The sequence below is a fragment of the Salmo salar genome, chromosome 29, assembly GCF_965601325.2.
Source record: "Salmo salar chromosome 29, fSalSal1, whole genome shotgun sequence".
Taxonomy (NCBI): domain Eukaryota; kingdom Metazoa; phylum Chordata; class Actinopteri; order Salmoniformes; family Salmonidae; genus Salmo; species Salmo salar.
The window spans coordinates 12,038,022-12,055,966 of record NC_138319.1 but is presented as its reverse complement, the minus strand read 5'-3'; the positions used below and the strand labels follow the sequence as shown (position 1 = coordinate 12,055,966).

The following is a 17,945-nucleotide window of genomic DNA, read 5'->3' as shown; positions in this document are numbered from 1 at the left end:
ATGCTGATCTTGGGTCAGTTTTGCATTTCCCCCAACAATGGTTAAGGTTAGGATTGTTTGAGGGGACGCTGATCCTAGATCTGTACCTAGGTAGGGGAAACCTCAGCTCGGAGCTGATAAAACGAGTACAAACAAAATAGACGGTATTATAAGTATAATAATGTGTAATGTGTAATGGTAAATGTAACATTACTGTGTGGCTCTGACCAGGAAGACTCCAGACCGTATGTAGCCTATAACTAGGACCTGGATTTTTCCTGGTCAGGTCACGTGGTTAGGAAAAAGATGGGGCCAAAACAATATGGAAATGTCTCAGGAGTGGAGTGGGATGGAGTTCGACTCTGGAACGCAGAGGTCCAAGAGAGCCCCTAGGGCGAGGGAGGCGACGGGATGAGAGGTGACCCAAAGCCTGGTTTCCTGTTTACGGTCTTGCTCTGGTGACCTTCCCCTATACCCGGTGAATGATGTGAGGTCACTGACATATGGACACCAGATCATTACAAAATACTCCCCCCCCCCCCCCCAATCATATTGAGCATGTACATTCCGTTCTGCTGCTGACGTTATATCGAATTGATTTTAAATGCATCCAGCTTACACTTGGAAATGCAATAATTGTTGTGGCAAAATGAATAGTCAGGTGTGTACTGAACAAAAAAGTTTGCTATTCCCAACAGACAAGAGCATGACTCCATCAGCTTGAGAATATGCCTGGAATGGGAAAGGTACACGTACACACACACGTACACACACACACACACCATAAAAATTCCCCTGTGCTAGACAGATACTTTACAAGATTTAACAATTTAGTGTGAGCATAAAAGTGCAACTATGTACATAAACAAACACACACCTGGTCTCTGCCCAATCCTGAGGTTTTTCTAGGAAAGCCTGTTTTCCCAGGGGAAACCTGGGGTTTCACGATGTGTGTGTAACACTTATATAAGTGATTAATATGATCAAGGTTAGAGGAGAGCACAGGGTGAGCCCTGGTGGCAAGTCCTAAACAAGTCCTTACATGCTCACACAGCACCCAGAATTAAAACAAACATCAACAGAACGTCACCAGGGAGAAGGAGGAGTGTTTTGAAGCCTAGCAATTAGCTAAATCACAACACCTCGATCAACAGAGCTTAGCTCTCCTGTCAATAATGGGCAATAAAGAGCCATTTTCTATCACAAAAAGAAAACATTTATATATACAAAAAGACCTTCAAATGTAAATTGATAATTGTCATATCATTTATCGGCAATTATACCTTTAAAAATACCTTTGCATGGTGTGTGTCACTGCTACACAGATGTCATAACATCTGGAGACTGACACATGTCAGTACTGAGGTCAAAATATCACTCTTCTCAATGATGGTGTATACACACGCACACCAGGAGAGACCACAGCCCTTTCGTACTGATTTCTTATCAAACACTGAAGGGTGAGCCTTTAGCATTCTCTCCCTCTCTCACACACACACACACACACACACAGAGAGAGGTGTTTCCAGACTGTGTTGGGTCATTGTAGGGAATAGAGGTGGAGCAATATAGTTAAAAATGGGCTGAGACAAACTAAGAGTAGCACCATACTTGTTTATAAATCGCCATACCACTGGATGTCTCCTCTGTCAACATTTCTACATCTCCCACATCCACACGAAGACACCAAGGGTAAGACTCAATTGGCTCCTCTATTGACAGTTTCATTGTCAAAATTGAAAGTTGAAACAAAACATTTCAAATTGAAAGTTGTTCAAAGTATTTATAGCCTAGGTGAGGATAAACATAATCCTACTTCTGTTTCCTTGTTCCCTCAATTGCCTAGCTTTTACGGATTAGGATTCTAGTGATGGGAGTGACATTTCTAAAAAGACAATGACTCATGTGTTCAGTAGTTAAATTGTCTGAACAGTGATTGTAAGGACTTTTAAAGTTCAAAGTCCTCTGTGTTTACGATTTAGCCTAACCTGATAATTATGGTGAAGTAAATAATGATTAACATACTGTATATACTATATCAAGAGACAAGACATAGTGCACACCGCACATAATGTCAGTACAATTTTCTCAGCTTCTCTGTCTCCTATCTTCTCTGAAATGTTCAGTCTGGCAGAACATCTGCGCTAACAAATTCGTTTTTGATGGTTTTCCTCATCATTTATTTCTCAGGGCTCAATATCTCGTAGTTAATGAGAGATGGAATATGAATATATGTGTTTTTGGCCTTAAATCTCTGACAGAGATCTCACTCAGTAGAACAGCTGGGGAAACTTCAGCTGAATATTTGAGATATTGGAGATATTTGGACATGAGACAAGATGTTTTGTAGGAACACCAACAGCTTCTCGTCTCTGTCTCTCGCTAGCAAGCTGCACGTCGTTGGATAACGTCATAGACCTGGAAGCTATCATGAAAACCTACAGTATGTTATTGAACTGAGGCAGCAAAGACAGAGAAGCCTCAGCTGTAGTAATTATCTGTAGAATGTTAAAGCACCCGTCAATAGCTAACACACGTGATACACACCTTCTCTTAGAAAAAACTATGGGCTTTTTCCCAGTTAACAGAGAATCATTCACAGATCCACACAAGTGACGATAATTTGAAGTCATACGCTTACCTCACATTGAACCCAAACAGAGTTTCTGGTATTTCCAGGAAGTGTCAGCACAATGAGTCAGTCTGAATAAGGAACAGCAGGGTCATGATGGAGTTGTCTCTCTGGGCATGTCCTTACACACTGTGATAACACACAAATGCACACGTGCACCCACACACACACACACACACACACACGTGTATGGATCTAATCTTCAGAGCTCTACTGTCACGCTATCTACATATATACATCTGCAGTAAGGGAATGAAAACACCTTAAAAAGCGTCTCGGAAAATCTATTCTAACATCTCAAGACTATCAATCAATCAAATGTATTTAGAAAGTCCTTTTACATCAGCCGATGTCACGAAGTGCCTTACAGAAACCCAGCCTAAAACCCCAAACAGCAAGCAATGCAGATGTAGAAGCACAGTGGCTAGGAAAAACTCCCTAGAAAGGCAGGAACCTAGGAAGAAACCATGAGAGGAACCAGGCTCTGAGGGGTGGCCAGTCCTCTTCTGGCTGTGCCGAGTTACAGTGAAGGAAAAAAGTATTTGATCCCCTGCTGATTTTGTACGTTTGCCCACTGACAAAGAAATGATCAGTCTATAATTTTAATGGTAGGTTTATTTGAACAGTGAGAGACAGAATAAGAACAATAAAATCCAGAAAAACACATGTCCGAAATGTTATAAATTGACTTGCATTTTAATGAGGGAAATAAGTATTTGACCCTTCTGCAAAACATGACTTAGTACTTGGTGGCAAAACCCTTGTTGGCAATCACAGAGGTCAGACGTTTCTTGTAGTTGGCCACCAAGTTTGCACATGTCTCAGGAGGGATTTTGTCCCACTCCTCTTTGCAGATCTTCTCCAAGTCATTAAGGTTTCGAGGCTGACGTTTGGCAACTCGAACCTTCAGCTCCCTCCACAGATTTTCTATGGGATTATGGTCTGTAGACTGGCTAGGCCACTCCAGGACCTTAATGTGCTTCTTCTTGAGCCACTCCTTTGTTGCCTTGGCCGTGTGTTTTGGGTCATTGTCATGCTGGAATACCCATCCACGACCCATTTTCAATGCCCTGGCTGAGGGGAGGTTCTCACCCAAGATTTGACGGTACATGGCCCCGTCCATCGTCCCTTTGATGCGGTGAAGTTGTCCTGTCCCCTTAGCAGAAAAACACCCCCAAAGCATAAATGTTTCCACCTCCATGTTTGACGGTGAGGATGGTGTTCTTGGGGTCATAGGCAGCATTCCTCCTTCTCCAAACATGGCGAGTTGAGTTGATGCCAAAGAGCTCCATTTTGGTCTCATCTGACCACAACACTTTCACCCAGTTGTCCTCTGAATCATTCAGATGTTCATTGGTAAACTTCAGACGGGCATGTATATGTGCTTTCTTGAGCAGGGGGACCTTGCGGGCGCTGCAGGATTTCAGTCCTTCACGGCGTGGTGTGTTACCAATTGTTTTCTTGGTGACTATGGTCCCAGCTGCCTTGAGATCATTGACAAGATCCTCCCGTGTAGTTCTGGGCTGATTCCTCACCGTTCTCATGATTGTTGCAACTCCACGAGGTGAGATCTTGCATGGAGCCCCAGGCCGAGGGAGATTGACAGTTCTTTTGTGTTTCTTCCATTGGCGAATAATCGCACCGTTGTCACCTTCTCACCAAGCTGCTTGGCGATGGTTTTGTAGCCCATTCCAGCCTTGTGTAGGTCTACAATCTTGTCCCTGACATCCTTGGAGAACTCTTTGGTCTTGGCCATGGTGGAGAGTTTGGAATCAAATCAAATTTATTTATATAGCCCTTCGTACATCAGCTGATATCTCAAAGTGCTGTACAGAAACCCAGCATAAAACCCCAAACAGCAAGCAATGAATCTGATTGATTGATTGCTTCTGTGGACAGGTGTCTTTTATACAGGTAACAAACTGAGATTAGGAGCACTCCCTTTAAGAGTGTGCTCCTAATCTCAGCTCGTTACCTGTATAAAAGACACCTGGGAGCCAGAAATCTTTCTGATTGAGAGGGGGTCAAATACTTATTTCCTTCATTAAAATGCAAATCAATTTCTAACATTTTTGACATGTGTTTTTCTGGATTTTATTGTTCTTATTCTGTCTCTCACTGTTCAAATAAACCTACCATTAAAATTATAGACTGATCATTTCTTTGTCAGTGGGCAAATGTACAAAATCAGCAGGGGATCAAATACTTTTTTCCCTCACTGTAAGATCAGAGGTGGAAAAAAAATACTCATTTGTCATACTTGAGTAAAAGTAAAGATACCTTAATATAAAATGACTCAAGTAAAAGTGAAAGTAACCCAGTAAAATACTAGAGTAAAAGTCTAAAAGTATAAGATTTTACTTAAGTACTTACTTAGATTTGACTTAAGTACTTAAGTACAGTGGTGGAAAAAGTACTAATTTGTCATACTTGAGTAAAAGTACAAGTAAAAGTAAAAGTTATACATCAAACTCCTTATATTCAGCAAACCAGACTTCACAATTTCCTTTTTAATTACTTTTTTTGACAGCCAGGGGCACACTCCCAACACTCAGACGTAATTTAGAAAGGAAGCATTTATATTTAGTGAGTCCAGAGATCAGAGGCAGTAGAGATGACCAGGGATGTTCTCTTGATATGTGTGTGGATTGGACCATTTTCCTGTCCTGCTAAGCATTCAAAATGTAATGAGTACTTTTGGGTGTCAAGGAAAATGTATGGAGTAAAAAGTACATATTTCTCTTTAGGAATGTAGTAAAGTAAAAGTAGTCAAAAATATAAATAGTAAAGTAAAGAACAGATACCCCAAAATACTACTTTTATACTAAAAAAAATACTAAATATTTTTACTTAAGTACTTTACACCACTGGTTGAGATTCCCAGACACAGATTAAGCCTAGTCCTGAACTAAAAAGAATGGACGATGGAGAACCTCCATTGAAAGTTTTTATTAGTCCAGGGCTAGGCTCAATCTGTGTCTGGGAAAGATTTTTCAGGGATAGTCACTTTCTCCAGAGGGAAAGGAAAATTGTTGTGTTGGGCGTACTTGTGTGCAAGCGGTTCCAACTCACAGGTTTTGTGAGAGAAATCAAGTGAGATATTCCTAACAAGAAGGAGCTTACTGTTCACAGTAGAGCTGGCTGATATGGACAAAAATCCATATGGCGATAAATTGCCTGAATTGATGCGGTAACAATAAACAGAAGTTTATAACATTAATGTGCCGCACAGTTTTTTTTATTATCATTTAAACGACTACTAGTTTGATGGTTGTAGCCATCAATTGTCCCATTAACAAATCACCCATATTAGCAAACTTATTTCATTTCAAACTTCACATTTCTCTACTATAGGCTACTTATCATAATGAACGATATCTGCAAGATGCATGCGCTAAGTGATCGGTATGGCTGGTGTCGTTAATTTTCGGTTATCGCTTCAGCTCTAGATCACACGCACGTAACGGTATGCATATACGCACACACCCACTCCTCACCCTGTCAAGCATTGGCTGCAAAATCTACACACAACATCCGAACAAACCCTATGGGTCAGAAAGAGGGACAAAAAGCAGTGAGGAGGGGGGTTAACAGGAACAGATAGTTTTTGACAACCTGGATCGCCATGCTGTTATTGGCTGTAAGTGCATTACAATTTTCAGATGGATGGCCATTCTCTAGTTCATATTATTTGGGAACAGCATGGTCCTTAAGGGGTTGTCTGTCTGGGCACATCTTCACACACTGTGATCTGTGATAACACACACCACACACACACACACACACACACACACACTGGTATATGGATCTAATCTTCAGAGCTCTATTGTCACGCTATCTACATCTGCAGTAAGGGAATGCAAACACCTTGATAAATCTCTCTCTGGCTTCTACTAGAGCAATACTAAACATCTGGCCCATCCACACTATCAGACTGATAAGTACTGAGTTTACACACTGGTTCAAAGACAGAATAGATTTTCAGAGACAAGCTAACATCTCAAGACTAAATAGACATGAATGTACAGAACATTGTGGGGCAGTTTCCCAGACACAGATTAAGCCTAGTCCTGAACTAAAAAGAGAATGGACGATGGAGAACCTCCATTGAAAGTTTATATTAGTCCAGGGCTAGGCTCAATCTGTGTCTGGGAAACTGCCCAGAGTGTTTAAAGAAAGATGAATCCGATTTTTCAGGGATAGTCACCTTTTCCAGAGGGAAAGGAATATTGTTGTGTTGGGCGTAATGGTGTGCAAGCGCTTCCAATTTATAGGTTTTGTGAGAGAAATCAAGTGAGATATTCCTATCGAGAGGGAGCTTATTGTTCACAGTAGAGCTGGCTGATATGGACAAAACAACATATCGCGATAAATTTCCTGAATTGGCGAGATAACAATGAATAGAAGTTTGCAACATTAATGTGCCCAGCAGTCTTTTGTATTATCCCGAGTGGCGCAGCGGTCTAAGGCACTGCGTCTCAGTGCTAGAGGTGTCACTACAGACCCTGGTTCGATTCCAGGCTGTATCACAACCGGCCGTGATTGGGAGTCCCATAGGGCGGCGCACAAGTTGTCCGGGTTAGGGTTTGGGCAGGGTAGGCTGTAATTGTAAATAAGAATTTGGTCTTAACTGACTTGCCTAGTTAGCATGTCAGTTAAGAACAAATTCTTATTTACAATGACTGCCTACTGGGGAACAGTGGGTTAACTGCCTTGTTCAGGGGCAGAACAACATATTTTGACCTTGTCAGCTCGGGGATTCAATCCAGCAACCTTTTGGTTACTGGCCCAACGCTCTAACCACTAGGCTACCTGCCACCCCATAAAGGTTAAATAAAAAAAATATACACTACTGGTCAAAAGTTCTAGAACACCTACTCATTCAAGGGTTTTTATTTATTTTGACTATTTTCTACATTGTAGAATAATAGTGAAGACATCAAAACTATGAAATAACACATTATGGAATCATGTAGTTACCAAAAAAGTGTTAAACAAATCTAAATATATTTTATATTTGAGATTCTTCAAATAGCTACCCTTTGCCTTGATGACAGCTTTGCACACTCTTGGCATTCTCTCAACCAGCTTCACCTGGAATCTTTTTCCAACAGTCTTGAAGGAGTTCCCACATATGCTTTTCCTTCACTCTGCAGTCCGACTCCTGCCAAACCACCTCAATTTGAAAATAGTAAATAGTAAATATAAAGAAAAAACCTTGAATGAGTAGGTGCTCTAAAACTTTTGACCAGTAGTGTATATATGTAAAAAAATATATATTCCCCATTAACAAATCACCCATATTAGCGAACGCATTTCATTTCAAACTTCACATTTCTCTACTATAGGCTACTTATCATAATGAACGACATCAGCAAAATGCCTGCTCTAAGTGATCGGTACGGTCGGTGTCGCTTTCAGCTCTAGTTCACACACACGTAACGGTATGCATATACGCACACACCCACTCCTCACCCTGTCAAGCATTGGCTGCAAAATCTACACACAACATCCAAACAACCCCTACGGGTCAAAAACGAGGACAAAAAGCAGTGGGGGGGAATAACAGGAACAGATAGTTGTTGACAACTTGGATCGCCATGCTGTTATTGGCTGTAAGTGCATTACAACTTTCAGATGGATGGCCATTCTCTAGTTCTCTCCGAATAGACACGTTCTGATAAAATACATATTTTATATTATTTTATACATTCTGTCCAAATTATGTGAAAGAGAATAATCATTTCATCCAACAAGTCCTGTCTAGAACAGAAAAAAAGTGATCTTGTCAACAGATCTCTTTTAAGTTAATACAATGCAGCAGCATAGACTAAACTGACTTGACGTCATTCGTAACATACCATGTCCCTTTATTCCCTTACTTCTCAGAGAACAGAGAGGATGGAGATGGATGAAGAGGACTACAACTACGACTTTGGCAACACCAGCTCCAACGACAGTGACGACTACGACGACTACCACTCGGTGTGCGACAAAGCCGAGGTGCGTTCCTTCGGCCGTCTCTTCCTGCCCGTGGTCTACGCCTTGGCCCTGGTGGTGGGCGTGGCGGGCAACGCCCTAGTCGTGGTGGTGTACGCGTCGCCGCGGCGACTGCGGACGCTGACGGACGTGTGCATCCTGAATCTCGCTGTGGCTGATTTACTCCTCCTCTTCACGCTGCCCTTCTGGGCGGCGGATGCCGTGCACGGCTGGTGGATCGGCGTGGCCGCCTGCAAGCTCACCTCCTTCCTCTACACCACCAACTTCAGCTGCGGTATGCTGCTGCTAGCCTGTGTTAGCGTGGACCGATATCGGGCACTGGCACACAATGCTGGAGGCCGGGCTGGGAGTGGCCCACGGGACAGGAGACAATGGATATTAGTGTGTGCCGTTGTGTGGACCACAGCTGTTTGCTTGGGCCTGCCTGACATGGTGTTCTTCACGGTGAAGAACACACCCCACCGGCTGGCTTGCACAGCCATCTACCCCAGCAGCATGGCCCGACCGGCCAAGGCTGCCTTGGAGCTGCTGGAGGTGCTGCTGAGCTTCCTGCTGCCTTTCCTGGTAATGGTGGTGTGTTACTGCTGGGTGGGCCGGGCGCTGGTTAGGATCGGAGCCGGGGTGCGCAGGGAGAAGAGGTGGCGGGCCCTGCGGGTGCTGCTGGCCGTGGTGGGGGTGTTCCTGTTCACCCAGCTGCCCTACAACCTGGTGAAGCTGTGGCGGACGCTGGACGTCATCTACGGCCTGGTGACCGACTGTGACCTCAGTAAAGGTCTGGACCAGGCTCTCCAGGTGACGGAGAGCCTGGCGCTCACACACTGCTGCATCAACCCAATGCTCTACGCCTTCATAGGCTCCTCCTTCAGAGGATACGTCCTCAGGGTCGCCAAGAGCCTCGGACAGCGCCTCGGGGGGAGAATGCGCCTCGGGGGGAGAATGCGCGGCGGTCGCCACGGCAACGAGGAGCCAGCTGTGGAGATCTCGCTCAATACACACAATTCCGCCGGGCACACACACTCGCACTCTGTCTCGGAGGACGAGGACACCAGCACCTTCACCATCTAACATGTCTAAAAACTCAGAAGTCTTATACTATGGTAACCAAAAAGGGCTAATGCACAAACACTTCTACTGGATTTTCTAGGGGCAATCTGGGACTCAATCAGCAACAAAGCAGTCCATCAAGCGTATATTTTGGGGTTCTGATTGGGTAAGACAGTTGAATTAAGCTCATGAGGCCTTTATAAGTTATATTCTTCATGAATAATTGGCTATCATCAATTTTCAAGGTCCATAAATGAATGTGTACCAATCACAGATCGCCCCTTAAGCAGTTGCTCTATACCAGTATTAGTAGAAGCCTGTGCTATACATAAACAACTGTTAAGTAACTTGATATCTAGATGAATGTCTGTATTTGTATAGTTTAATAATATATTATTTAGTATCTAGTCAATCTTTAGTATTGCATAAGCTTTTGTAAATAAAGCAAGTTGTTTTTATGTAACCCCCCCCATTATTTCCTGTATAGACATCCATCTGAAATAAATCTCAAAATCAGAAGGAATGGCTCTTTCAAGCTCATGTTCTTACAACTCTCATCATATCCTATTCAATCTCACACAGCACATGGCGCCTACAGATCAGAAGCATCTGATTCCAATGTTTTCTTGAGAGAAAAGAAAGCAGGCAGTCTGATTGAGCAGCGGGTTGCCAGAGAGAAAAGCCAGAGATCTCCACAAAACAAAGACTGAGAAGTCAACAGGGAGAGGAGAGAGAGGGCTTCCGTCCGGCCTTCACACAGGCAGGAAGATACTACACAACCAGCGGGGATATGTTTTCGGGTTGCATCCCAAATGTAACCCTATTCCCTACATAGTGCACTACTTTTTTTTTTTACCAGAGCCCTATGGGGTGCCATTTGGGACGCATCCCCATGAAGCGGATTCCAGCGTTTAAATTACCCTGCCTGTCCTCTCACGTTCCTTCCGTTTAAATAAGCTGGACTTAAAAAGTGCAACAGGGGTTTGATGTTGCGTGCAATCCATAGAACAGTGGTGAACCATTTATCCTCTTCCTTTCTAACACATCTTCAAAGAGGACTTTTATCTTAAACTCTTTGAAATCGATCGTACACATCATATCGCATTGAAGTCCTTTGACAAAATGGCGAATATAAAACGAAATTAAACTAGCGAAATGTATCCATGAATAACAAAATCGGGCCCCCAAAAGCATAGTGAGGTGCATTGTGTGGTGGAGAGAGTTAAACAGTGTCTCAATGAAAAGCTTTTTCCACAGGAATGAGTCACTCAGAGGATCATCTTAAAGTGGAAATAATTCCCCAGAACTGGAGCCACCATAGATAGGCCACAGATCATTCAAATCCTAGCTAATGTCCTTAGTGTTTACCTCCTATTCTCTTACAGAACCTTTTAGTCATATCCTCTCCTCTGTAATGACTGGGTCTGTGCCCCAAATGGCACCCTATTCCCTATATAGTGCACTACATTTAACCAGGGCCCTGGTCAAAAGTAGTGCACTATATAAGGAATAGGGTGCTATTTGGGATGCACAGATGTTGGGATTGGTGGGTAAACACATCAGTTAAGTGTGTGGTTGGTTGTGGAGGGATAAACTCAGGACAAAAGAGTGAATCACAGTCTCTTCATACAGCAATACCCTCAACTCCTCCACTGTCTCCCAAATCACTTACAATGACTGATTGGTTGCTGAGGGGAATGGGAAGTGAATGGTGCATCAGTGTAAATCGGCTTCAGACTTCAAATGTGAGGCACAAGACGAGGCTATACATTAGAGTCTTTAACCTGAAAGCTGGCTAGAGACTAGATGATTTTTGGCCTGTCTGCAGGCTCCCGACGAGCACTTTTTACAACAATGCCGAAGTTCAGCCTGATTATCGAATCACTCTACCGAGGTAGTTTTGCTAGGTGTAAGCCTCATACCGAGAACCAGCTCAGTGCGATTTGGCTTGACTGACTAGTTAAATGTGATAGGTTCACCGAAATTAAGATAAAACGATTAAGGGTGTGTCAGGTGAGCAAGAGTTGCAGACTACACCCTAAACCGTCAAGTGTGTGGTTAGAGCTACACCTGTGTGTAGGTAAACAGACTTATCTATAAATGTATCTATCTATACAATACATATCTATATTGTTCATTCCCCACTAAGATCAACTTCTCCTTTAACTTGATCTCTTTCTTCATCCATCTCTTCATCCTTCGTTGTTCTACTCTTTCCCACTCTCTTAATCTGTCGTTACTGCTTTCTACTTTGCTATCTACTGTCATTTTTCCTACTCTATCCATCTTATGGAGAGGCCTAAAAGTACAATACAAGCCGGGATAAGAACAGAATAGTTGAGCTATAAAGCAAAACCAGGCTGTTGAGTGGCATTAAAGTATCATTTTCTAAGCAGAGCTTCCAAATGGCAAAGAGCTCAACCAATTCCATATCGTCTGCTAGTGAGCGAGAGGAAAACGACCAACAGCCATTCAGCACCACGTAGTCATCATTCATGATACCACATCACAGGACCTACGTTTCAACGAACACAGTTCAGCCTGGATTTGAATACATGTCCGGGCTTACATGGAGCCGGGAGCCCAGACGGCGTACATCTCAGATAAAGTCTGCTCCCAAAGTCATCCAGATAGAGTATTGTGATAATGGAAAACGTGTGTGTGGTCACCGTAGCCTCCAGATAAGAGGCTCACCATGGGTCTGGGAGTAAATTACCCCACCCCTGGGACTATGTTATGGCTAAAAGCTCCATCGCCGGACACACACACAAACACAATTCTAAGGACACTGTGGCTGTCATGAGACACAAGAGAGAAAACAACCATCTCATGTGGCAACATCCTGTCAATTACTCAAATCAAAAACAGCAGAGAAACTGAGGACTGTTCCTCCCCCCATCTTCTATGCAAGTGGGAGGAATATAAATGCTGGGATTATCTGTAAATGGTAGGCCTATATCTGGACATTATTATGATGCAAATGTAATATTGAATCATGTTACAGGAACAAGTGGTCACACACTCTATATTGCATATGCTCGTAATAATTGAATGGGTAAAAAAGAAAGTCACTATTCTGTTAGTCAGCACCTCTCCCATTATTTTGGCTACCATGGCTAGAAGAAGAGATCTCAATGACTTTGAAAGAGGGGTCTCAAAGGAGCATAGGGGATTTAGAGGGTGTGTATGTGTGTGTTTGTGTCTCAGTCACCAGGTCTCAACTCAACTGAATACTTATGATAGATTCTGGAACGACGCCTGAGACAGCGGTTTCCTCCACCATCAACAAAACACCAAATTATGGAATTTCTTGTGGAAGAATGGTGTCGCATCCCTACAATAGAGTTCCAGACACTTGTAGAATCGGTGCCTTCAGAAAGTATTCACACCCCTTTACTTTTCCCCCATATTTTGTTGTGTTAAAAATTGGGATTAAAATGGATTTAGTTGTCTTCTTTTGTTTCAACAATCTACACAAAATACTCTAATGTTTAAACATTGATGAAAATGTTTTGATAAGTTCAATCCCCTTTTAGGTTATTGTCCTGCTGAATGGTGAATTTGTCTCCCAGTGTCTGTTTTCCTCTAGGATTTTGCTTGTGCTTAACTCTATTCTGTTTCTTTTTATCAACAAAAAAAACTCCATAGTCCTTGCTGATGACAAGCATACCCATTACATGATGCAGCCACTACCATCCTTGAAAATACAGTGCATTCGGAAAGTATTCAGACCCCTTCCCGTTTTCCACACTTTGTTACGTTACAGCCTTATTCAAAAATGTATTAAATAAAAACAAATCCTCATCAATCTACACACAATACCCCATAAAAACAGAAATACCTTATTTACATAAGTATTCAGACCCTTTGCTATGAGAATTGAAATTGAGCTCAGGTACATCCTGTTTCCATTGATCATCCTTGAGATGTTTCTAGAACTTGATTGGAGTCCACCTTGTGGTAAATTCAATTGATTGGACATTATTTGGAAAGGCACACACACACATCTATATAACTTGTTCTCAACTAGCCTACCTGGTTAAATAAAGGTGAAATAAAATAAATAAATAAAAAATAAAATCCTACAGTTGTCAGTGCAAAAACAAAGCCATGAGGTCAAAGGAATTGTTTGTAGATGTCCGAAACAGGATTATGTCGAGGCACAGATCTGGGGAAGGGTACCAAAACATTTCTACAGCACTAAAGGTCCCCAAGAACACAGTGGCCTCTACCATTCTTAAATGGAAGAAGTTTGGAACCACCAAGACTCTTCCTAGAGCTGGCAGCCTGGCCAAACTGAGTAATCAGGGAGGTGACCAAGAACCCGATAGTTACTCCGACAGAGCTCCAGAGTTCCTCTGTGGAGATGGGAGAACCTTCCGGGAGGACAACCATCTCTGCAGCACTCCAACAATCAGGCCTTTAAGGTAGAGTAGCCAGACGGAAGCCACTCCACAGTAAAAGGCACGACAGCCCGCTTGGAGTTTGCCAAAAGGCACCTAAAGGACTCTCAGACCATGAAAACCTGCTCCAGAGCGCAAGGGACCTGAGACTGGGGCGAAGGTTCACCTTCCAACAGGACAACGACCCTATGCACACAGCCAAGACAATGCAGGAGTGGCTTCGGGACAAGTCTCTGAATGTCCTTGAGTGGCCCAGCCAGAGCCCGGACTTGAACCAAACCGAACATCTCTGGAGAGACATGAAAATAACTGTGCAGCAACACTCTCCATCCAACCTGACAGAGCTTGAGAGGATCTGCAGCAAAGAATGGGAGAAACTCCCCAAATACACGTGTGCCAAGCTTGTAGCGTCATACCGAAGAAGACTCGATGCTGTAATCGCTACCAAAGTTGCTTCAAAGTACTGAGTAAAGGGGATGAATACTTATGTAAATGTTATATTTCAGTTTTTTACTTTCCAAAACCCTGTTTTTACCTTGTCATTGTGGGGCATTGTGTGTAGATTGATGAGGAAAAAAACGATTTAATCAATTTTAGAATAAGTCTGTAACGTAACAACATTTTGAAAAAGTCAAGGGGTCTGAATACTTTCCGAAAGCACTGTATGAAGAGTGGCACTCAGTGATGTGTTGTTTTGGATTTGACCCAAACATAATGCTTTGTATTCAGGACATAAAGTTAATTTCTTTGCCACATTCTTTGCAGTATTACTTTAGTGCCTTATTGCAAACCGTCTTTTCACTCTGTCATTTAGGTTAGTATTGTGGACTACAATGTTGTTGATCCACCCTCAGTTTTCTCCTATGACAGCCATTAAACTCTGTAAATGTTTTAAAATCACCATTGGCCTCATGGTGAAATCCCTGACCGGTTTCCTTCCTCTCCGGCAATTAAGTCGGGAAGGACGCCTGTAACTTTGTTGTGACTGGGTGTATTGATACACCATCCAAAGCATAATTACACGCACACAGTTCACTTTCATAGCAGCCACATATAAACTTCATGAACATTTTGCTTGTTGTGTAATTCCTTCTTGCATTTATGCGCTCTCCTCCTCTCACCTTTTCCCTTCGCTTGTGGACTTCAGTGCACAACACACATCTGTCTGTGACCAGGTGAAAAAACCTTTCTAAGCCAAACCTTCATATCATAACCACTAACCGCTACGCACAGCCTACATCACGGTTTCCCATATGGCAGCATGCGGGCTGAATTTGGCCTGCCGGTAGTTTTATTTGTCCCCCCAAGTTCTGAGAATTTTCATTGTTGGTCATAAAAGACTGTAAAAACAAAATGAAAATCAACTCCAAGTGATTTTAATTTTGGAAATCTGTTCCCAAGTATTCCCACGAAAACACGTGATTGTATAGAAATTTAAGCAATGTTATGTTTTGGTGAAATATTATATCTACAGTTGAAGTCGGAAGTTTACATACACCTTAGCCAAATACATTTAAACTCAGTTTTTCACAATTCCTGACATTTAATCCTCGTAAAAATCCCCTGTCTTAGGTCAGTTAGGTTCACCGCTTTATTTTAAGAATGTGAAATGTCAGAATAATAGTAGAGAGAATGATTTATTTCAGCTTTTATTTCTTTCATCACATTCCCAGTGGGTCAGAAGTTAACATACACTCAATTAGTATTTGGTAGCATTGCCTTTAAGTTGGTTAACTTGGGTCAAACGTTTCGGATAGCCTTCCACAAGCTTCCCACAATAAGTTGGGTGAATTTTGGCCCATTCTCCCTTAACTGAGTCAGGTTTGTAGGCCTCCTTGCTCGCACACGCTTTTTCAGTTCTGCCCACAAATTTTCTATAGGATTGAGGTCAGGGCTTTGTGATAGCCACTCCAATACCTTGACTTTGTTGTCCTTAAGCCATTTTGCCACAACTTTGGAAGTATGCTTGGGGTCATTGTCCATTTGGAAGACCCATTTGCAACCAAGCTTTAACTTCCTGACTGATGTCTTGAGATGTTGCTTCAATATATCCACAAATTTTCCTCCCTCATGATGCCATCTATTTTGTGAAGTGTACCAGTTCCTCCTGCAGCAAAGCACCTCCACAACATGATGCTGCCACCCCTGTGCTTCACGGTTGGGATGGTGTTCTTCGGCTTGCAAGCCTACCCCTTTTTCCTCCAAACATAACAATGGTCATTATGGCCAAACAGTTCTATTATGGTTTCATCAGACCAGAGGACATTTCTCCAAAAAGTACAATCTTTGTCCCCATGTGCAGTTGCAAACCGTAGTCTGGCTTTTTTATGGCGGTTTTGGAGCAGTGGCTTCTTCCTTGCTGAGCGGCCTTTCAGGTTATGTCGATATAGGACTCGTTTTACTGTGGATATAGATACTTTTGTACCTGTTTCCTCCAGCATCTTCACATGGTCCTTTGCTGCTGTTATGGGATTGATTTGCATTTTTCACACCAAAGTATGTTCATCTCTAGGAGACAGAACGCGTCTCCTTCCTGAGTGGTATGACGGCTGCGTGGTCCCATGGTGTTTGTACTTGCGTAATATGTTTCTACAGATGAATGTGGTACCTTTACACGTTTGGAATTTGCTCCCAAGGATGAACCAGACTTGTGGAGGTCTACAATTGTTTTTCTGAGGTCTTGGCTGATTTCTTTTGATTTTCCCATGATGTCAAGCAATGAGGCACTTGAGTTTGAAGGTAGGCCTTAAAATATATTCACAGGTACTCACATTATGTCAATAAGCATATCAGAAGCTTCTAAATCCATGACATCATTTTCATGGAATATTCCAATGTGTTTAAAGGCACAGTCAACTTAGTGTATGTAAACTTTTGATCCACTGGAATTGTGGTACAGTGAATTATAAGTGAAATAATCTGTCTGTAAACAATTGTTGGAAAAATTACTTGTGTCATGCACAAAGTAGATGTCCTAACCGACTTGCTAAAACTATAGTTTGTTAACAAGAAATTAGTGGAGAAAAAGTAGTTTTAATGACTCCAACATAAGTGTATGTAAACTTCCAACTTCAACTGTATTTGGGATTCTTGAGGTGAAAAGGCAGTGTACAAATTATTTGTAATCATGTTCCGGCCCCCCGACCATCAACACAATAAATAATTGTCCCGCGGCTGAATCTAGATGATGATCCCTGGCCTACATTCTTGTCAGCATATTAGCTAATGTCATAGTCAACATAGCTACTATAACTAACGCCTTAGTAAACCCACTACAATCATGCAGTACAGAATACATTCAGCAAGCAGTTTAGCAGTTACACCGGGCCCCAGTGGCAATAAATGAATAAACCAAAAGCTTACCTTGACTTGGAAGAGTTCCAGTGTTGGATAGCCATAGCTAGCTAGCTAACAAAGCATCCCTCTCTGCTTGAGCCAGTGTTTTGAGTAGGATAAACTTGCTAGCTGCATTTGCTAGCTAAGTGAAAGTAAAAAAATTTGACTAAATATAGCTACTTCTCTCTCTCCCTCTTGCTTCTTCATTTTTAAAGAAATGAATTTGTTCAAAAGTATTCAACTATTGTCTTTCTATCTCTTTGAGTCAACTACTCACCACAGTTTATACACTGCAGTGATAGCTATCTGTAGCTTATGCTTTCAGTGCCAGATTAATTCTCTGATCGATTGGGTGGAAAACATGTCAGTTCATGCTGCAAGAGCTCTGATAGGTTGGAGGATGTCCTCCGGAAGTTGTCATAATTACTGTGTAAATTGAAAGGAGGTGAAAACCATGATCCTCCCAGGTTTTGTATTGAAGTCAATGTACACAGAGGATGCAAACTAGCTGTCCTCCGGCTACACCATGGTGCAACACAAGTGTGGTTTAG

At 42.4% G+C, this 17,945-nt stretch overlaps 2 protein-coding genes across 4 annotated transcripts in view; one reads left to right on the top strand and one right to left on the bottom strand.

Moving 5' to 3' along the window:
- The window catches only part of acad11 (acyl-CoA dehydrogenase family, member 11), a 48,632-nt gene that overhangs the window by 11,346 nt on the left and 19,341 nt on the right, over positions 1-17,945 (bottom strand). The gene's annotated exons all lie outside the window — the stretch shown is intronic.
- On the top strand, positions 1,235-10,174 carry ackr4b (atypical chemokine receptor 4b). Its single transcript, XM_014180717.3, has 2 exons — positions 1,235-1,671; positions 8,501-10,174. The coding sequence occupies exon 2, from the start codon at positions 8,513-8,515 to the stop codon at positions 9,674-9,676; it is 1,164 nt and encodes a 387-aa protein (XP_014036192.1). The 5' UTR covers positions 1,235-1,671; positions 8,501-8,512; the 3' UTR covers positions 9,677-10,174.

Bases quoted from the DNA above. Each gene is read 5' to 3' on its own strand.
- ackr4b (XM_014180717.3), top strand. From the start codon at position 8,513: ATGGAGATGGATGAAGAGGACTACAACTACGACTTTGGCAACACCAGC.